The 21,901-nt window shown below is 39.5% G+C and overlaps 1 protein-coding gene across 1 annotated transcript in view; it reads right to left on the bottom strand.

Annotated features, from left to right (window-relative positions):
• The window catches only part of LOC145764379 (ankyrin repeat domain-containing protein 17-like), a 41,305-nt gene that overhangs the window by 3,927 nt on the left and 15,477 nt on the right, over positions 1-21,901 (bottom strand). The window contains exons 15-45 of the mRNA XM_082575995.1: positions 21,324-21,445; positions 20,892-20,987; positions 20,690-20,774; positions 20,200-20,249; positions 19,771-19,798; positions 19,607-19,641; positions 19,300-19,369; positions 18,928-19,029; positions 18,320-18,490; positions 17,795-17,937; positions 17,017-17,162; positions 16,451-16,556; positions 16,188-16,343; positions 15,052-15,179; positions 14,434-14,608; positions 13,887-14,087; positions 13,590-13,713; positions 13,061-13,198; positions 11,506-11,683; positions 10,912-11,010; positions 10,450-10,641; positions 9,857-10,006; positions 9,156-9,390; positions 8,781-8,907; positions 8,390-8,518; positions 7,440-7,997; positions 7,153-7,278; positions 6,108-6,266; positions 1,622-1,737; positions 847-985; positions 293-369 (exon numbers count right to left, since the gene is read on the bottom strand). Coding sequence (XP_082432121.1) covers positions 293-369; positions 847-985; positions 1,622-1,737; positions 6,108-6,266; positions 7,153-7,278; positions 7,440-7,997; positions 8,390-8,518; positions 8,781-8,907; positions 9,156-9,390; positions 9,857-10,006; positions 10,450-10,641; positions 10,912-11,010; positions 11,506-11,683; positions 13,061-13,198; positions 13,590-13,713; positions 13,887-14,087; positions 14,434-14,608; positions 15,052-15,179; positions 16,188-16,343; positions 16,451-16,556; positions 17,017-17,162; positions 17,795-17,937; positions 18,320-18,490; positions 18,928-19,029; positions 19,300-19,369; positions 19,607-19,641; positions 19,771-19,798; positions 20,200-20,249; positions 20,690-20,774; positions 20,892-20,987; positions 21,324-21,445 — 4,361 coding nt within the window. The remainder of the gene's footprint in view (positions 1-292; positions 370-846; positions 986-1,621; positions 1,738-6,107; positions 6,267-7,152; positions 7,279-7,439; positions 7,998-8,389; positions 8,519-8,780; positions 8,908-9,155; positions 9,391-9,856; positions 10,007-10,449; positions 10,642-10,911; positions 11,011-11,505; positions 11,684-13,060; positions 13,199-13,589; positions 13,714-13,886; positions 14,088-14,433; positions 14,609-15,051; positions 15,180-16,187; positions 16,344-16,450; positions 16,557-17,016; positions 17,163-17,794; positions 17,938-18,319; positions 18,491-18,927; positions 19,030-19,299; positions 19,370-19,606; positions 19,642-19,770; positions 19,799-20,199; positions 20,250-20,689; positions 20,775-20,891; positions 20,988-21,323; positions 21,446-21,901) is intronic.

Genomic DNA, 21,901 nt, shown 5'->3' with positions numbered 1-21,901 from the left:
GCATGTGTTTGGTCATGGCAAGTTGACGTACAGTGCAAAACATTTCCATTTCTAATCTGCTGACTATGGCAACAATGAGTTCCATCCAAACAAGTTATTGAAGATCATGGCCAGACAAACAATGTCTCTGTGGCATTCGCGACGCACTAATGACAAGATTAATCGAAAACTGTGAAAATTTGAGACTTTTCAGACAGCAAAATTCGTCATTGTTACATGCTTCGGAAAATTTAAAAATGACGGGTTTTGCTGTTTGGGTCGTTTCCAGAGAAGTGCACCAAGAATAGCTTACCTGCGGTTTCTGGGAAGTAGCAGTGGTAATGACACAATTGTTGCGACCCAAAGGTGCGACAGTCGACCAGTTGGCATCTGATGCAAAAACAACTTTCACGTATAACAAATCAAAACGTCGATCAAACAAACAAAATCAAACCCTGGGAGACGATAAGCTTTTTATAGTGAGTCAAAAACATAAATTCAAACTACATCAAATACAGTTACTATTCTATACACCTCTACAGCCTGTTTCACCCTAAAAGGGGGTCGTCAGAAGGTCCTTATTCAAATAGAATTTTATTTGTCCATATTTGAATAAGGACCTTCTGATGATCCCCCTTTTTAGAGTGAAACAGGCTGTAGAGGTGTAGAGAATAGTAACCATATTGGATGTAATTTGCTCTGCTTGGCATTGAGCAGTTTTTGTTGTCTTAATAGTATTCATTGTTTAAATTTAAATTAAATTGTTATTCCGGGTCATGTGGTGTTATGCTCAATGCAAGCTTGACACGAGGTGGTCGAAGCAACCACCCCTCAAAAAGTTTCCGTTTTAAATGATGAACAACTTACAGTTTTGTTGTTCCAGCGGCCGCATTCCAATCTGCTCAGGTGTCAACTTGTCGTACGACCATATATCGGCCGGTTGGGAGCCTACAAGGGTGGTTATGGGAGGAGGGGGATTCGCCCTTCTGTGGAGTGCTGCTCTCTCCTGTTGCGGTAACAAAATAAACATAAAATGATCATGTTTTTCAAAGCACATAACTAAAAAAAAACTTCACCAATGGCATCGATTATCATTTTTTATCGCTTAATAAACATTGAATTTTGACATAAAGCTGTTGAGCAATGTAAAAATGACGGATTTTGCTGTCTGAATAAGCACTCGGCTTTAGACTGCCCGTGGACTGAAATACAGTGCAGCAATGGGGAAATGAAAAAAATGGATAAAAATCTTGATCTGAGCAAATAGAACTGTCAGGGGAAACGACTAAAGTTGTCTTTAGATTTTTATCAGCAATGCAACAGCTAAAGTTTTGGATTTTGTGAACATGTCAATACAGTCGAACCGCTTGATCGGACCACCGATTTTATAGGAACGTGATTCCCTCGTTCCAAGACCACCTAACTGTTCATGTCGGATTGGACCACAAGATTAACGAAACCTGTTTAGCTTCGTCATGGTGCGGTGAAATTAAGCGCGATCTAATGGTAAAGAGAAAATGACCAGTGGAAGTCAGAAAGGCTAATAGAGTAATCGCTTTCTTGAACTCAGCCAGAAGTTCAACAACATGGAAGGTTCAATAACAGCGACAAGAAAGTTATGACATCAAGCCGTTCGAAGTACCGTGCCGATGGGACGAGGCTTAGACGGTCCATTAACCTCGCTTTCTGTATCGGGAGAACCTTGCTGTGGTCTTGGTGAAGTAGAAATCTCGGAAATGTTGGCACCGGTTGATCTTCCTGAGAGGAAAAGATGTAAATTTTAATTAAAATTTTTTAAGCCGGTTCATGGTAAACATTTAGCTCCAGCAATACGTGTCTGTCCATAAACAAATTAGTTTTAGTCGTGCATGTCTGCACACCAACACTTCTTGGAGTATTCTTTTCGCATTGATTTAACGACTTACGACGTTGAATCAATGCAAACGAAATATTTTTGGATGCTACGATAAGAGTGGTGTGTGCACTGAGGCAGCATATCAGTTCTTTTACGTGGTTTCAACGTCTGCAGATGTTGAAAAAACGTAAAAGTACTTATCTTTTGTCAAGATAAAGAAAAATAACCGCACCCTGAAGCTGTGATCATGGAAGACAAATGATCAGCGTTATCGCCCTCAAATTAACTTTCAATGCGGTCCCATATCCGCCCATGATGCTGCATGAAGTCCCACAATTCTATATAATAGACAAGGCTTGATATTTCCATAATAAACAGCAGTTTCCCGCGCTTTTAAACTGGCCAGTTGAGGCTTGTGTGGCTATCTGGGTTTCATCGAGAAAACCGCCTCTTCGAAACAAAGACTAAGTTCAAAAGAGGCGAATGAACGGCACAACGCCTTCCCAAGCACACATCCATTCGTGGAAACCGCTCATGTGAAAAATACATCACGGTAATTCATCGTAATCACGAATTATGTCGTTTTTTTTTTTAAGATCACGATTTACTGCAATTTTGTTATTTTGGACAAGATTTTCCAAACGTGTGTTGAAAGGACTCCCGTGAAGCGCAAACGTTTGATATTTTGACGAAAAGCTTTTTGAAAACTTGAATGTGTTTGTAAAAACTTACATGCAAATACCATTTGGGTAGAGAGGTAAGTTTTTTAAACCATTAATAGACATAACTCAGCAACAACACTACATTTAACATTATAAACACACACAAAAAAAAAACAATACGAAAACGTTTCGGCTAGTCATACAGCCCTTTTAAAGCCTATAAGAGAAATATTTTAAAAGAAAGGAAATTACATGTAAAGGTTGAAAATGTTGGTCAATCTAAGCCAGTGGTTCCCAACCTTTTGGTTGTCACAAACCCCTTTAGACAAATTATTAATTCTGCGGACCCCTACCTAAATTTTGCCTGAAACTCAATTAACATACTATTGACTATTGTAATAATTATGCTACTCAACTACTGTACTGTGTCATATTGCATTGCCGCTATGACTCCTGCGGCAAATATCAGGTTAAACAGTTGCTCAAATAAGAAAATGAATGAATTGTTCAAGAAATGTCAGCAGTGTTTGAATATTAAGGTGATCCAAAGCGCCATGCCGAAACTTTTTCAACGTAATCAAATTTAATGAGAGGGCTGTTGTTGCCTTTCCTGAACTAAACGACTGAACTGTGATTGAGTTTTTGACAATGCAACACGCATGTCATCTTCAACGTCCAGGCGATTTCGAAGTTTAATTTTTATTGTAACAAGAGTTTAGAATCCTGCCTCGCAAAGGTAAGTGGTTATGAATGGAAACAAAACAATAATTGCTTGCTTTGCCAAGAATGGGTAGGTTTGCAGTTGTGAGCACCATAATTCTTCCACAGCTTTTGAATGAAATTCAATGCGTAATAACTCTTTTGATCTGAAATCATGAGAATGTAGCCTAGCCTACTCGACGTGTGTTGTGGTTAGAGATGTAAAAAAACGGTTTTTTTTGTTTTTAAAAAAAACGAGCTTGTTTTTTTTGTTTTTTATCGTTTTTTTGTTTTTTTTGTTTTTTTACCTATTTTGACATTAAATGTCACAATATGCAGCAATTAGGGTAAACTCATTGCAATAGCGTCTCTTTCAACAAAGAAACAGTCTCATAACTGGTATAGCTTATTTCAAATCAGACTATATGTCTGGTATAGGCCTATGTTTTCATTGCAATTTTGTAGATCCCAAGTCTCAACACACGAGCCATAAAGATTTCTCATTGTCTCAAATAGTAGTAACAGTGTCCTATGGTTGGCACATCTCAAGCATTGTCTGTAATTTGGTCAATCCAGTTGTTAAATGCAGTACCACACTCATGTACAGTTTCGAAGCCACCTGGGATTTTGGTTAATGGGCATGTTAGGACCAGGTGGTCAGTGTCTTGTTTCTCTACTTAACAAAGGCACTTTTGACCAGCTCTCCACACCTTTTCCAGTACAACGTCAAGAGGTTGTTCCAGTTGATGTGCATTTGGTGCAAACTTGATGAAAATCACACAAGCGGTTCTCGAGTTATAAGTGAAATAACCTTAGCCACTAGGTGGCTTCATAGATAAAAAGCAACAGAAAAATGGCAATATCTCAAGAACCGCTCAACATATTTAGATAATTTATAGCTTTACCCCATGTTTTCTGGGTGGGCTATCTGTTTATGAACATTAAAACAAGTTTTGGCGACTACTTTTTTTAGATAATAATAAATTAACTTCTTGTCGTTACGCACCAATAAAACCATGATGCGTAACTTTAAAAAAAAATTTTTTTTTTAATTGGGTAGAGGAAAGATTGATGAAAAGTTTGGCAAAAGCAGTGTAGTGCTAAGGTCCCAACTTTTAGCCCAAATCACATTTAAATGTAGTGAAAGATGGAAACATTTTGATGTTTTTTATTTTCCATGAAGAGGTTCAATACTCCTTTGTGATGTCATAGTCATGTTTGTTTTCCCTTAACTACACTATTGTGCTGTCATAGACATTTTTAAAAGAAGTATGGTTGCACTTATCCATCCAATTTGAACTAGTTTGCAGGACTTTGAGACTTTAGCACTTTTCTGTTTTTGCCAAACTTTTCATCAATCTGTCCACTACCCAATAAAAAAAAAAAAAATTAAAGTTACGCATCATGGTTTTATTGGTGCGTAACGACAATAGATCAATTCTCACTCCTTTTTACTCCAGCGTAGTTCCCAAATAAAATAAGTTTTCATCTTTGATGTTTGTTTTGTATCTTTATCGTGCATTGCGAGAATATGGGTAAAACTGTATACTTGTCAGGAAAAGTATTATGAAGCATTTTATTCACTATGTGAACACTGAGCAGTGCTGAAAAACTCCACTTTAAAGGAAAAATTTCTTCATTCATGGTTGGTAGTTACTGCCAATAGTCAACATGGGTGGTGGGCATTTGAAAGGAACATTTACCTAAACCCTTTCTGACAAATGCACTTACTTTTGACAGTTAAAAATATCAGTGATAAGATCTCTTGCATTATGTCACAAATGATCTGCAGGAAGCATTAATGACAAAGTGTCTAAGACCTTACAACACACGAAAAGAATACTTCTGTTTCAAAATTTATAAAGCATATACATCGTTGTTAAGCTATCAGTTAAAAAACATGTTTAAACAAGCTATTGGCAATAGCTTGCATTAGTAAATTACCACAAACAAGGTAATGTGTGTTCTGAATACTGCCATCTTGTTTTTGCCAAAATTTCGTCAACCTATTGAGTGTGTACAAGAATAACCAGTAGCCTACCAGTATACTAACATCGTAGGCTAACTTCCATAAAAGGAAAAAGAAATTAACTCATCTACATTATGTCATGTATCAAATTGCATTAATTCAATGTTTGTCAGGTCTACTGCCACAAACATGCCTGGGAATGAAGAAGAAAGCGAAACAACATAGGACTATGCAAAAAACATATTTTGCTGCTGCCAAGCACAAACACTTAGGAATTCCAGCACACCAATAAACCATTTTTACTAGTTTAATGTTTTTCAAGAGCATAATATTGAAACCAAGCTGCAAATTGTAAAAAATTAGCAACTTTTCCAGAAAAATATGAAAAAAAACAAAAAAAAACAAAAAACGCGTGTTTTTTTTTGGCCCAAGTTTTTTTTGAAAAAAAACACGTTTTTTTTAAAAAAAAAACGGTTCGTTTTTTTTGCATTTACATCTCTAGTTGTGGTAGATAGAGTTTAAGGTCAATGTACACATTGTAGGCAGCAGCATAGATTTATTTTAATACATACCGGTACTGTGGCGGTACAGTTTATTCTCGCGGGCTTGAGCTTGACATATTTGCATTTAAAAAGAGAAATGAAAGTAAAAAAATCCCTTTTCGTTTTTTTTTCCAAAAATCATCAAGGTAATCAAGGAACCCCAAATGCTTTCCCACGGACCCCCAAGGGGTCCGCGAACCCCAGGTTGGGAACCACTGATCTAAGCAAACTCCAATCGCTACACGCGCGAGAATTTGATAAAATAAACAAATAATTCTAGAGTCATTCCGTAAATTCATATCATTCGTGCAAAAAGCTCGGTTTGCAACCTCCAGAACATTCAAAGCATAAATCCACCTATAACGCTGTGGACGCGAGGTGGGAGTTTAAGTTCAATTTACCTTGTATGGCAGAATTTCCAATCGCTGTGTTATCGGAAGCTGGTGATTTGGCGCTGCCTCGATAGCCGGGAGCTTTCGCTTGGTCGACAACAGCTTTTGGCGCATCGGGTTCAATGAGAGTGGTTGGATTAGTACCACGTTGGTCGTCGTAGGGTGAAACTGCACAACATGGCATTTTTTAATTTGATAAAGAACGCTCAAGCTAAAACTTTCAACATAACATTATCGTTTCATTACAACGAATTCAAAAATCAAAAATGCAATTGTCATATGCAGACTGATTTGCCAGCATTCGCAGTAAAAGGTGAACAATGTAGCTGTAAGGTACGAGCAAATAGGTTTCCGAAGCAGGTGGTTGAGTTTCATTCTAAACAACAGTAGTAGCTTTGAACAGTGTGCCTGGTCTTCGTGCCAATGGCTCAGTAAAGTGCGTAATCTCTTAGTACTGCCACTGTATTTGTTCGCATAGGTAGAGTAACAACAAACGTTCGTTCGACGCTCAGCTGGGTCAAGCTAACGTCACCAAAATGACAATAAACTTCTATCTTCTGCTATTTCATTATAATTAAACATTTAGGGAACATATTTCAAGTAGCAAAACGCTCAATAGCGCCTAGATGCGGGTGAGATAAGCCGTTCGCAGCAAATGCACCAAGTAGGCACAACAAACTAACTTACTACTTAAAACTAATGTCATTAAAAATAGGCTAACCAACGGCCATTCTTCTGCAGTCTTACCTCACTTTCACTTCGATAGTTGATTATGATTATGGAAATTATTGGTACATAAAAATGTATGAAATGATTGTAAATAATATAAAACACACAAAAACATTAAAAAAGACAGTAAGCAAAAGACGAAGACTAAAAAAACGTTTCTAAACTCCTCAAGTTTAGCCAAGACACTCAATGGCATGCTTAGTGGTGGCCACATAATAGCTTCCTCACCTTCCCGAAAGCAGGGGCGAACACTTAATGAGAAATAATATACAAGCCTGAATCAAACGACAAAACCATTAACACAGTTGTAACACAGTTACCATACCGGGCGCAGCTTCGTTGCTCCACAGAGCAGTGTTCGGTGTGAACGAGCTTCTGAAGGGCGAGTATGTGGGGGATGCCACCGCGTTGGCATCCGACCGAATGTGCGGGTAACTTCTATTCACTTCGCCTGTTGAAGATACTGACAGCGTATCACAATATTCTGAATTCATTGTAATAATAAAGAGATTTCATTTCAACTGTTTGCAATACTTGAGGCATTATCAGCATAAAGTTAGGTTGGAATGAAAAAAAAAAAAACGTTAAAATTGCACAAAAGTAACAACAAACCTGAAGCGCCAGACGATTCGCCGGCGACGTTAGAGCTTCGGAGGGGAGTCCGCGCGACACCCCCACTCACCCTCTGGATTGGTTGGCCAGTGTGTGGTGGGGTGACAGGGTTGTGACTTATGGATGAACTTTGAACCGAAGTTCTAAAGCTTTGATTCTGCATGAGTGGATTGTGGCCGGAAGCTGAAGATGCAGTCGCGGTCCGCATGGGATTACCGACAGCTTGATCCGAGTTGACGAGGCTCTGTGGGGCAACACTGTGCACAGAAGGCGAGTTTTGAGCGACGTTTGAACTGTTGCTGGAGCCCGAGACAACAGGGTGATTCTGGTTCACTCGGTCAACAACGACAGATGGGATACCACCTTGCGGCCGTGACACACAGAGACGATCTGACGGCAGCTGGGGCTGCGACATGACGGGATACACTTGATGCTGGGAGGGAATTCCAGATCCGACCGGACCATAAGAAGACTTGGAAACTCTCGAAGCACTCGTTGACGTGATTTTGGTCGACACCATTGGTGCTACCGGCTGCACGGGCTTACTCACGACCTTATCTGAAGAAGCAAGAAAACACGTTAAATCATATAAAAACCGCTTTATCCGCTGTGACAAAGCACAAGCGTGAATGATGCACTTATTACACAAAAGAACGACGCTCCAACAACACAGAACCACTTAACCCAGAGAATGAAACACTTCACAAATTCTACGAAATGAAAATAACATGATCGATAAATTGCCATTCCCATGAATCAACGTTAAATTGTTGCAATGTCTGAGCCATCAAAATTAACTGCTTTCACATTGATTCAATATGTGCAGACGTTAAATCAATCTAAAAAAGATGACTTTTGCTGATTATGCTTTCCAGAAAACGGTTTTCACAAAACGATGCAAGCCAATAAAAATCGACAGCGTGATGCTTTGACAAAAGAGCTGACACTACCTGGCGGCTTTGATGCAAAAGACACTGATGGGGAAGAGGCTGCAGTGACTGGAGGTTGCTGGGGTGTCGCGAAAAGAGCTTTTCTTGCTGTTTGGATCGTCGATGAAGCATCAGTGGATGGGGTAGAGCCTGTGATATGACGAGTTGAAAATGTAAACGATTAAATACCCGACTTGAAAATGCACAGCACTTTATGTGCAATACTACCGCCACGGTAGCTATTCTTTTTTCAAAAAGATTCAAGATGCAACATACAGCGCTGAACGACTGAAGGGAATGATTTGTTTAAAAGAAAAGGCCGACCAAGCCATTCCTACGAATACGTTGCATCGCACAGAAACTTGACCAGGTATTGGATCTAAATATGAACAGAAGCAATCTTCTCACGTACTTGAGCAAGAAGGAAGGGGCCATTTTCCCGGCACGTTCGACGCGTTGTTGTTCAAGGTGGCTGACATTGTAACAGGGGCAGTCCAACCATCGGTTCCAACAGACGAAGTGATGGCGTTTTGGTGGTTCTGTTGAAATATTTTTAATAATTCATAAGGTTGACTTACAAAAAGGTCGTATTAAAAACTCAAAAAAATTAGTTGAACTCTAACCTATCTTGGGGAAAATCAAAATGACAGTTTTGACAAGCTTAATGCATTAGTTCAAAGAATCTTGAAAATGCAACACTTCAGTGAATTGAGTAGTTCTCAAACTCAACTCTTCAACTTCACATCATCTCAGTTCTGTAATTCAAGTGTGGGCAACAATTGCATACCTGGCGAGACGATTGCGCCACTATAGATGGTGGTACCACCCAAGCCGGTTTAGACGGGATTGGGGCGGCTACAACCGCCATTGTGGCTTTGTGCTGGATTGGTTTCGCAACAGGGAGTTGGTTTTGAGCGGCCTGTGCTTTGAAAATGACGTCAATGACTTCATTGTCCGTGTTGTCTTCCTTCAGCAGGGCGGTGATCAGCTGTTGAGCGTAGCGAATGGCGTCCGCCGCACCTCTGAAGTAGAATATAGTCAATTGGTAAAATCTGTCGTTTTGACATTGATTCAACGTCTGCAAACGTTGGATCACCGTAAAAAGGACAGGTTTTGCGAGCTGGATAGTTATGATCTATGAACTGTTATAAAGAAAAGATCCTGAAAAATGTTTTATAAAATCACCGGTTTACTAGTGCGGCAAATTGCAACTGCACGGATTTGATAAAAATAAAAAATTCTATATCGCACTGTAGCCACCGCAAATGTGCATCGCTCTTAGCGCTTTGCAAGACAGACAGTTTCAGCGCAGCCTCACACCCAGACAATAAAATTTGTCATTTTTATATTGATTCAACGTCTACAGACGTTGAAACAATGTAAAAGTGACGGATTTTGCTGTCTGGGAAAAAAAGCTGGGTCGGGCACATCAGCCAATTACTAACTGAAATCAAATTAGTGATGCAAGCAGAAAAACAGCGAACATACTTAATAGTAACAGTTCTTTCCAAAGCTCCCTTTCGTTGCTTGTCAATGTCAATGTGCGCCCCTGTGACCTCACGAATAGCATTGATGTTGCAACCAGCTCGTCCAATCACACGCGAGATCAGATTTGACGACACCATGATGCGTTTCCCACTGAAGATGACGTAAAAGTGACATTAACGTAAAGAAATGAACAGAGATTATATGAAAAATTGACAAGGTATGATGCATAGCCCTAAAAAAATGGTTTTGTAGTAAATTACTATGAAAAACCATAGAAACTAGAGCAAGTCCACTTTGAAGTTGTACAGAATAATCGTATCCAGACTCATATCTCAAAAGTGGGAAGAACTAACTGGAAAAGGTGTACACCTTTTCCAGACTCATATCTGTAAGGTTTCCTTGCTATTATAAGCCACAGAGCTACACACTTCGTTGGCAGAGAAATGTATTTTGAACATTTCAGTGCTTGTGAGCTAAAATGACTTATTCGGTCAAACGTCGTCGTATAAAGATCACACATCTCATTACAACCATGTACCCTTGTGAGGTGCTGGGACTGACATTAGCAAAAATTAGTCACAGTAATTTCTCACCTCTTTGTTGCAACCTCTTTCCATCCTTCTTCTCTGCGCAGTGAGCGCTTGCTGGGCGTGGTCACCGAGCTTCGAGCGGTGATTGGCTGGCTGTTGTTGTTATTTGAAAGCGGCGGGCAACGAGATGACGACCTGACAACTGATGACATAGACTCGCCAGAGCTCTCAGCGTTGTCGTAAGAATTTGTCTCCCTGTCAGAAATAAATGTCCCAGTGTAGAAGCTTTCAAAAACCAGATAAACGCTAGGCAAAAGAAACGATAATAAAAGTACAAGTAAAAAAGTCCATGAGGATCGCCAATGCAGAATGATTCCATCAAAAGCCTTTTTTTTTCAAATCTACACAGCCTGTCACTGGAAGAGCATGACAAAGCTCGTTAAAACGGCAGCTGTGATGGAAGGTGCAGCGGTCGCGTTGCCGAAATGGTTGAAAACCTAGATCTCTGCACAATTGAGGACTTACCGGTTGTTTGGCCATGATTTCATCGTCGTTTCAGTTGGCTTTCGCACTTTCCTTATAGCTGGTTGCCGTGGAGATGTCTCACCAGGATTGGAAGTAACGCTGACAAGTGGGAATGAGATAAAACAATAGTTTTTTAATTTGCATTAAGTAATTGATGATCATTCCTTTGCAAATAAACTGGCAACCGTATGGGAAAGTGCAAATTGTCAGGTCAAGGCGCCCCTTTGACTATAGCCCTTGATTTCTCTCATGATTATGAACAGTACGCTGCTCTAGAGAGAAATACCTACGGCCCTTCTTGAGGCTATGGCCTGTTGAACTGAACTTCAGGTGTTCGATCAATGAGGGAGCGTTTGCATTTCCTGCCATGGAACTTGTACAAGTAAAGTTTTATATTAAAAGAATTGTGAAATGATAAGCTCATGCTGGTTCATTCATAATTTTTTTTTGTTCGGTTAAACATAATGTACTGTGTATCTCGACAAAGCAAAATAAATGAACTGATTCATTAAAAGCAGTTAAAAACAAATCAGTCAAATGTTTCAATGAGTTTCGAGTACAAACTCTCTCATATAAACAAAGTCTTATTCATACTTTTCACGGCTGAGTGGTGGTTCTTGCTCTTTCCTATTCATCTCCGATGTGTCAAGCTTCACTCGGACAGGAGAAGATGGCAACACTGTTGAGTCTATAGCGCTCTCTGTTGCAGGAGATGACATCTTCTTTTCGTTCGTTGCGGGTTTTTCAACGAGCATGGTGGAAGTACTCGGTGCTGTAAAAAGCAAGTTCGAAATAACTGTTCGCAAATAACGAGTATTCTCTGCTATCTAATGTTAAATGAGAGTAGATGCTAAAATTTAGCAAGTTCAAACACAAAACTCAACAAGTTGATGAGAGTAGATGCTAAAATTTAGCAAGTTCAAACACAAAACTCAACAAGTTGATGAGAGTAGATGCTAAAATTTAGCAAGTGCAAACACAAAACTCAACAAGTTGATGAGAGTAGATGCTAAAATTTAGCAAGTTCAAACACAAAACTCAACAAGTTGATGAGAGTAGATGCTAAAATTTAGCAAGTGCAAACACAAAACTCAACAAGTTGATGAGAGTAGATGCTAAAATTTAGCAAGGTCAAACACAAAACTCAACAAGTTGATGAGAGTAGATGCTAAAATTTAGCAAGTGCAAACACAAAACTCAACAAGTTGATGAGAGTAGAATAGTAGATGCTAAAATTTAGCAAGGTCAAACACAAAACTCAACAAGTTGATGAGAGTAGATGCTAAAATTTAGCAAGTGCAAACACAAAACTCAGCAAGTTGATACTAAAATCACAGATAAGCTCGGGTCTAACCATAAGAAATTGGTAACTCTATTAGACTGGACTACCGATGAATCTTTAAAGGGCGGGGAAACCCAAATTAACTTTGCGAGTTTTTTGTTTCAGCGTGATATCATTGTGTACAACATGCGTTTTAGCAATAAAAAAAATCCAAATTTTGTTGCCCTCGTCTCGCTAAGGCCGCTTTTGTTTGATACCCGTTTGCGAGGTCTCGTTGCGCATCAAGCTGTGATGCTGTTCGCTGTGACGTCACAAGGTACATATAGTTGTGGCCAAAAGTTTAACACCAGACTTGTTTTATGACGATCTTTGCATTACTTCAAAACACTGCATCAGATATTGTTTCAGTTGCATCATCTTATATCTGATGCAGTATCTTGAAGTAATGCAAAAATCGTCATAAATCAAGTCTGGTCTTAAACTTTCGGCCACAACTATATTATGTATCTTGTAACGTCACAGCGAACAGCATCACAGCTTGATGCGCAACGAGACCTCGCAAAGGGGTATCAAACAAAAGCGGTCTTAGCGAGACGAGGGCAACAAAATTTGGATTTTTTTTGCTAAAACGCATGTTGTACACAATGACATCACGCTGAAACAAAAAACTCGCGAAAAGTTAATTTGGGTTTCCCCGCCCTTTAAGTCTTTGTTGATTCTACAGGCCAGTCAAATAGATCTTCTGATAAACGTGATGCATAAGAGAAAACTCACGACGCTGTTCAACTGTGATAAAATGAGACTACATTCTGGTAAAGTTTTTGAAAAGAGATCAATAAACAAACGAACAACTATTTCTAACTCCACCTGATTGAGGTACCGTCACAGGTGCCTTTTGTGACGTCACATGGGTAATGGTCGTGGAAGAAGTAATTCTCAAATCCCTGGTTGACGAAATCACGTGATCTAATGACTCAGATGATTCTTGTGGCGCTTCTTTATGATCTGAATAGACAAAAGATGATAACGAACTACTTCACAGAAAACAAGCGTACTAAGACGTAATTTTAATGTTGGAAGAGCCCAGTAAGAGAGCGATATATTTCATTAGCCTTTCAAGTACCTTGAAAAAGAATAGAATCCAAACACACAAAAAAGATCAAAGCAGAAAGGGCTGGCAAAAGTGAAAAACCTTGTGGCTTCCAACGCAGATCATGCCTGATGACACGGCTCTCACAATAACTCATAAGACAACCATGCCATATTGCAAAGAAGGTAATATGGCATAGATGGTAAAGTTTATAAAAGTTTAAAGGAATCGCTACAGGGAAAGAATCGATCGTCCCCACTCGTGGGAACAAAACTGAATTTGGATGACGATGATGAAATAACCTACTTTGAGTTGTGTCGTTTTCCGCATCTTCTTTCCCGTCTTCTTTCTTCGTTGTTTTTTGCTTCCGTTTCATCTTTCTCTTCTGTCGCTTTCGCGCTGCTTTCTCTTTCAAATCCTCCTTCAGGCTCTGAGGAAAACGAAGAATGATGACGACTAATTTTGATTTTCTAATCAATCTCCAATATTTTTTGTCAAAATGAGATGCGAAAATCAACCTTTGCTAGACTTCTATTCTATAGTTAGATGCGTTAACGTTAATTAAACGTCGTTACAACAGCGAATCAAAACATCGTAGGCAACCTTTTCCATGTCTATCTCCTCCAGCAACTCCGAGGCAAACTTGTTGGCTTCCTGGGCTTGGAGTTCCTTCGCCTGTCCGATACATTCCATGCATTGTTGGGTTCTCTTAAGAAGGTCACGGTCGGAGATGGTGGCAATGTAGCGCATGCATTCGGCGTCCGACGGGAATTGAGAAACCTGTGTGGCCAACCAGCGCACAACCTGATGAAAAAAGAGGTTTTAGGTTAGACTTAGAGCAATGATTGTGGTTGTGGTTGTTCTTCCAGTAACGGATTAGTTATCCGACAAAAGCGGCAAAGAGCGTTAAAGTTTCAAATTTATTTAAAAAAGTTATTAAAGGATGACAAACTATTTTTTACTTTTCTTTTACAGAAACTATTTTTTCACTTTTTTACTGATAAATAAAGCATTGCTAAAAAAGAAATTTCACAACAGATCACAGAAACTACGAAAAAATATACAATTTGTAAAGCAACAAGCAATTTCTTCCGGAATTTACACATAGCACAAAAATGTCTTCTTGTTCAATGCATAGCATAATAATCACCTGAACGTGACCTTTACGGAAGGCAGCCATTAGTGGCGTCACATTCCGGTTATCAACAGCGTTGATGTCAGCTTCTGCGTTAACCAGGAGCTTGACAACCTCATAATGGCCCCCGTTGCAAGCAAGCCATAAGGGGGTGTTGCCCTTTTTATTGCGAACGTCTACTTGTGCGCCCCTGGTAAAAGAAGTTTTCGTTAAAAGGGGGACTGGACATGGTGTCAAAATAACTTCAAATCACGTCTAAATAACGTTGCGAAAAGATCAGAACTATACGATGGTTAAAAAGAACTTAAGATAACCGGCACATTAAAGTGCGATCCTTGATAACAGTGGACTGGTTCTTGACCAAACTTCAAGAAAATACAACAAATTACATTTTTTAGTTGAGACTAATTTCGATCGAAGCATAGCAAAACATTGGACGTGATGAAGAAACATTAAACAGGTGAGTAAGCCGCCTCACAAAAGCTTAAACAGAACAAGTTAAAACATTGGAAAACAATTGGCGAGTCAAATTTTAGTTTAGAAACAAGGTGACAAAGTTTGCAAGCAGAAAGCCTCAAATTTATTATGGCGCGCAGCCCAAAATTGGACAACATCAAGATATTATGCACTTGCCTTTCAAGAACCAACTGACAGAACCTAATGTGTCCCTTGTCGGCCGCAATGGTGAGAGCTGTGTCACGTGACGAAGGCACAGGTGCCGCGTTTGGGTCGGCGTCGTTGTCCAACAAAACTTTGCCAACCTACAACAAAAATATTATCAAAGTCTCTATATCTCTGTCCAAGCAACACCCGCACCTTTTATATTAATTAACGGTACGTAGACGTTAAATCTATGTCAAAAAGTAATGATTTTGACTGTTGCCACATAACAGATTAACCGTGTTTGCTGAGCAACAAACTTCAATGATTTTGAAACTTGTAAAATTTGTTTAATTGAGTGTGACCCCTTCAATATTAGCAAGCAAAAGTGTCAAATGTGACCCCTTCAATATTAGCAAGCAAAAGTGTCAAATGTGACCCCTGCCATATTAGCAAGCAAAAGTGTCAAATGTGACCCCTGCCATATTAGCAAGCAAAAGTGTCAAATGTGACCCCTTCAATATTAGCAAGCAAAAGTGTCAAATGTGACCCCTGCCATATTAGCAAGCAAAAGTGTCAAATGTGACCCCTGCCATATTAGCAAGCAAAAGTGTCAAATGTGACCCCTGCCATATTAGCAAGCAAAAGTGTCAAATGTGACCCCTACCATATTAGCAAGCAAAAGTGTCAAATGTGACCCCTGCCATATTAGCAAGCAAAAGTGTCATCACGACTTAAAAATGTTGTCTTTTTAAGATGATTTCAACGTCTGGTAAGATTAAAACAATGAACAATTTTCGTGACTCGTATATGATACAGCTGTTCCTTTGTATCACCCATAGCGCCTGGGAATGATCTTCAGAAACGGTCTTCAGAGTGGTTGATTATGGCGCGCAGCCCAAAAATGATCTTCAGAGTGGTTGACATCGGGTGGTTTGAAAATTTTGAATTGAGTGGACGAAAAGGCAAATGTTCATGTTTACCTCCACTCCTCCAGGCATGCCAGACACAGCCGCATGCTCTTGAGCGGTGTCGAACCGGCGCCCTTTTGATCGTCACACCAACGTTCTCACCACTTGGCTAGGCAGCTGCCGTTGCCTTTGATTCCTTGTATTGTAGCAAAACAAATGTAGAAAAAAAAACGCAAAAGTTTTCAAAGGCGATCTTACGTCCGCGTAACCGCCGGATGCTGCCTCCATGAGAGGAGTCAATCCGGTCTTGGCACGATGCTCCACATTCGCCTTCCTCTTCACGAGCAACTTCACCACCTCTTGTCGGCCTTGGAAGCAGGCAAGAGTCAACGACGTGTTTCGGTTGGTTTCGATCTGAAATTAACGAACTCGTCACAAAACATAGGAATCCCAGCCGGTAAATCAGTTTTGCAAAAGTAAAGTTGAAGGTAATTTTGCGTTATTTTTGCTCATTCGCATACCTGGGCGTTGATATCCGCTCCCATATCTAGCAGCAGCCGCACGGCATTTTCGTGTCCGTTCATGGCGGCCAACATCAGCGGTGAAATACCAAGTTTGCTTCCAGTTCTAAGGAAAAAATACGTAGCAATGCAATCCAAATCAGCAAATCAGTCATTTTTGACATTGATTCAACGTCTGCAGACGTTGAATCAATGTCAAAAATGACTGATTTGCTGGCTTAGAAAGAACCGTACGGTGACTGGAACCACTGAACCTTCTAGAAATGTATTTGCAACAATGACTGCGTTGAAAAATATGACGCCAATACAAAGCAGTGAGTTTTTAAATCTTCCGTTGTAGGATAATCATTCAGAATTGAGAAAGTAACCTCCCTGAATCCACAACGCTGTTTTTCTAATATTTTTTTTATAAACGTAAACGATGAAGAAATGTAAAATGTTTGAACTAGTTTTCTGGTTAAGACTTGACAGATGTCAAAGATTTGGCCTGAAACAATTTATCAATAATCAGAAAAAACACAAAAATGTTACATAAATTCAACGCAAAATGATCGATCTTAACGAACCTTGAGTTAATTTCTGCTCCACTGCTGAGCAGAATCTTGATGATGCCGACATAACCACCAGAGGCCGCTAGAGACAACGGGGTGTAGTCGGACACATTTCTGTGTTCTTTGTTGGCTCCTCGCATGAGGAGGAGTTCAACTACATCCTGGAAAAGATAAATTGCATCAGTTATGGGAACACAGAAAACATTTTGAATTTCTTGTCAAGCAGAAATCCTAATGGAGTTGATTTAAACAACTGAACAACCAGCACCCCTCTTAAATAACGTCACATTGCCACAAAGTTATTAATTGCATTGCATTAAAAAAATATTATTTTTTGTAATAGTGATCCTTCTAAGTGAAGCCGTGTCTTGAGTTTGACTCTGGCAGCTTTAAAAGCTTGTGCAGGATTATATAACTGTGACTGAGGGTGAAAGAACTGCGACTAACGCTAAAACACAGACTTCTTTTGTATTGTAGCTAAATGTCAGGGCACCAATCGGTTAGCCACTTCTTTGGTGTCATCGTCAATGGAAACTAGACCTTCCATAGCATGAGGTAGTCTGTGCAGCGGCCAATCTTTGAATATATAGCCTGTCGTCTGCACCTCACGACACTCATAGGCAGCACTCTCTGCCAAGCCCCAACCCAACATATCTACACCAAAGCGTCTTACACAAAAGAGCAGGCGGTTACCCTGCACTGAGACTGATGTTGACATAATAGTGACTGACGATGAACTTACAATGACTGATGGTTAATGCTGTATGACGTATTGATAACAATCAGCAACTACCTTTCGGCCCCCAGAACAAGCCAGAGAGAGGGGAGTGTCCTTGGTGCGGTCTGACTGAGCCTCGATGTCCACATTTGCTTCCAGCAATCGCTGCACCACTCTGATATGGCCGGCCGTGGCAGCAAGTATCAGGGGAGTGAAGCCTGTGAAAGAGCCACGTCAAGTTTTCAACAGCATTAATGTAAGACATGGTAATATGAATTGGAAATATACAGGTCGATGAGTTCAAAGGTGAAAAACAATGGAACTTCCCGAATAACTTTCCACTGAATAAATATTCAATGGGCTGTTAATGTCCGCTCGACGTCACGTAACGTTGATGTTAGCACCGAGCTAGCAAACGGGAAAAGTTTTGTTGGCCGGATAGGCATCAAAGCTTACAGTGCAATCTTTAAAGGCGTTTCTATAAGTACTAAAGTAGAGTCATTGCCAGAATAGATGTCATAACAAATAATGAAACACATAATTGTGAGCATGATGCCACAGTACTGGTGTCCTGACATGTCCCTGCTTCAAGCTTGTTACCTTTCTTGTCCTTGTGTTCGATGTTTGCTCCTCGGCATATGAGAAACTGCACCAGGTCGTCGTGTCCCCCCGCGGCAGCCAGGGTCAAGGGAGTGTCATGATTGCTTTCCGTGTGGCCATCGATTTCCAAATTCGGGAATGGCACAACCCCTGATTGGGCAAAACCTGAGGCTAGGGGAAAGGAGGTAACAAATACAGTTGCTATTCACCTAAATACCTTTAAAGCTTGCATCACCTTAATTGGGATTATCAGAAAGTCCTTATTCAAATAAAATCTACTATTTCAAATCTATTTGAATAAGAACCTTCTGATACAGTAACCCTACTTGGAGTGAAACAGGCTGTAAAGGTTTTTATGTGACTAGCAACTATATTTGATACACGTCGCTCTGTTTGGCTTTTTTGCTTGGCATTGAATACTTTTTGTAATGTAAATAGCACCGGTATGTATTGCTTTGACACAAGAATATCAAAACTTCACATTTAACTGGCTAAGAACGTACAACTTGAATGATCAACTGCGACACCAGTTTTTTTTCATTGCATGGTTAAAACTTTACGTTGCTAATTATACTAAAGCAATAGAATAATGATGATTCTCTGGCTACCTTCTGCCTGGGGGTGAGATAGCTGCGAGCAGGGATGGTAGACACATTGGCAGAAAGATTCGTCCATGTCTTTGATTGGTTGAGGAAATGACCCGGACGAACCTGGTAAAGAACCGTTTGAAAAACATATTTGCGACATTACTACATCGCCAATACACATCAACACGGTACTTTGGTTTAACCAAAGTAAGATTTTTTGTAGCACATGGGCCCTATGAAAACAAAACAATCGATTGTTACAACCAATGATGCAACAATTGGGGCGTTCTATCCAGTTATTGTCGTAGAGCAACAAGTAGAAGTTAGAGGCAGTAGGCAGACGTAGAAGTACTAGAATTTCTCTTTTCTGCACAGTGCACACTCACGACTCACCGTTGTGAAGCTGCTGGTTTGTCGGGAGAGTCGGTACCGGATTGTCGCGTCTTGCCACAGCAGATGACACCTAAAATGTAACCACGTGTATTCTCATTAAAATAAATCTATCACATCGCAGGAAGACATCACAACCTTGATGACCCTGGATGATCTTCAGACCCTTGCCGGCAAACGAACGATGATAATGACGTAATTTCAACGTTATTGAAAGTTATAAAGGGTTCAGCTTAAGGTTAGGTTTTTACGTTTTGGTGAAAACTTTTCTAAAATATTGCAAAAAAAAAATTGTGTGCTGTCCACTCACTTTGTTGGTGCTTTGAGACTGCTGCTGTGTTGTTTCTGCAAAGATTGTTATCGTAAAATTTTAAAACAAATACGGAAAGACCGATTTCAATGTAAACAAGTTAAAGTTAATATCTACACTGTTCCATATCAATAAAGTTTATTTATCAAATGAGTGATTCTCACCACCTTGTTCCACTGTATCGTTGGCAGCCTAGGAAAAAGACAATGGTTAAAATAAATGAAACCGAAAAGCTTTTGTGTCACCCTAGTTGGAATATATACGCACAAGGAGAAGTCACTACTGAAGGTGTCCACTGTTCACCCAACAAAATGCATCTTCAGAAACAGCACGTCTGACCAGCATAAAAATCTTGAATGTATGAAAGAAGATGAAGTTACTACATCAATTCAAGCTATAAGAAAAGCACGTTTTTCTGCTGAAAATGGAAGTACCAATCTGTTTGCGTTACGACAAACTGTATTGTTATGCTACTTATTGAAAACATGACCATAAGATGCAATTTTGTCAGTTTTAGGCCTCATCAGTTCCAAGAAAATCCAAAAAATCAATCAAAAGTTGGCTACCGACTCCTCACACAAGCAATGACTTACATTCGCAGATGGACTGGAATGCGCTGCCACCTCCCTGCCATCAGGATTGCCTGGAACACAAAACATATCATGAACAAAAGCAACATCTTGAGTGGAAGCATTACTTAGTGTTGTTGCCGACCCCTCTACCAATGATGGTGAGGATTTTACTATTCGGATTGGTGGCGTCATCCAATAGAAAAACCACTTGTATAGAGTGTCTTGGTTACAAATGAACGGACAGTCTGCTGAAGAGTCTATGAGTTGTTGGAATGGTGTGCATCTTGAAAGGTTCAAAACAGGTATGAAGAGAGCGTTTTAACTGCTAAGGAAAAGTGAACGTTTTTTTTTTTAAAGAAAAATGTATGATTGATCAATGTTGTAGTTACTTTTGAAACTTACCATTTGGCCAGTTCAAAGTCATCAACCAGGTTAAGGTACGTAAAAGGGTATTCTACTAATTGAAATCTAGGGAAAACTTAGTATTCAAAGACCATTTCGCTTAACAAACCTCTTGGTGAAGGAGTTTCTTCTTCAGTACCTGCATGATGTTTTTTCAATTGCTGTTGTGTCTTCATCTGCAATTCTCTTTCCACCTTTCAAAAAATAAAAATAAATTCCATGAAAATGCTAAAAAAAGAATCTTTAAAAGAAAACACAGAAATGATAAAAAAAACATCATGCTAATCTAGTATTGTTCTTTCATGAATTACCTTTTGCAATTCTTCGAGAATCTTCTGCTTTTTCTGGATCTGTTCCTCCCTTGTCTTGTACAGTTCTTCCACTTTCTCCTTCCGTAAATGGTCGTCCTGTCATACAGAATTCATCATCATCATTGGCCATGCCTGAATAAGGCTACCGCGAGTTTTCACAACGATCGATCGTCCATTGTTCTTATTAAATTTTAAAAATTCTTGCTTTGTCCAAGTTAAAAGATTCTTAAACATTTCCAAACGAGGACGCCCCCAGTACATCTGACCAATGACCATAGACGTTATTCTTAATCTTAAAATTTCTTGAGAGCATGAAATAATCGACCACTGTCTGCAGACGTACAATCAATGTAAACAAGCACGGATTTATATATAGATATATAGCTGGTGTTGCCAAATATTGAGGGTAAAAATGTAACTTTATCCACTTACCTGCATCATTTCCACGTTTTTTAACTGGGCATTCTTCTCAATTGCTTCTTTTATTCTCAGTTCTAGCTCGGTTAGTTTTCCCTGAGCTTCTTCAACTATGGACTCGGCAGTTCGGGACTTGTCTGTGGTAACACAACATATATTTGAAAGCACTCATAAATGCCAATGAATCAAAATAAAACAACTCAACCGGTGAGGGAAGGTTTACGCGTCTTGATGATAAAACAATAATTGGCTGCTCAGCTAGCATTTCGGTGCAGTCTAGGTTAACGTTTTAATGGCATCACAACTTAAGTGAAGACAAAACTTTGGTTCAATAAAAACTTGAAATAGAAAGTCAAATGATAACGCTTTAAATACAAGAATCCATGACATTTTTATGTTAGATACAATTCATTAATAGCAATTTTCGGTTTATTTTTGTATATTACGTTATTGCTCGTGCCGTAGTTTGGTCGTATCTGTTCATAGAATTACATGGAAACGACAATATAAATTACATTGTCTTTCTTTTTGATGACAATATAAAATCGTAAATGATGCAATTTCATAGCCATTTTTTTACTTATAACTGGAGG

This window comes from Aplidium turbinatum, chromosome 2, assembly GCF_918807975.1.
Source record: "Aplidium turbinatum chromosome 2, kaAplTurb1.1, whole genome shotgun sequence".
Lineage (NCBI taxonomy): Eukaryota > Metazoa > Chordata > Ascidiacea > Aplousobranchia > Polyclinidae > Aplidium > Aplidium turbinatum.
The sequence above is the reverse complement of the archived record's forward strand: the minus strand, read 5'-3'. Positions and strand labels throughout refer to the sequence as shown.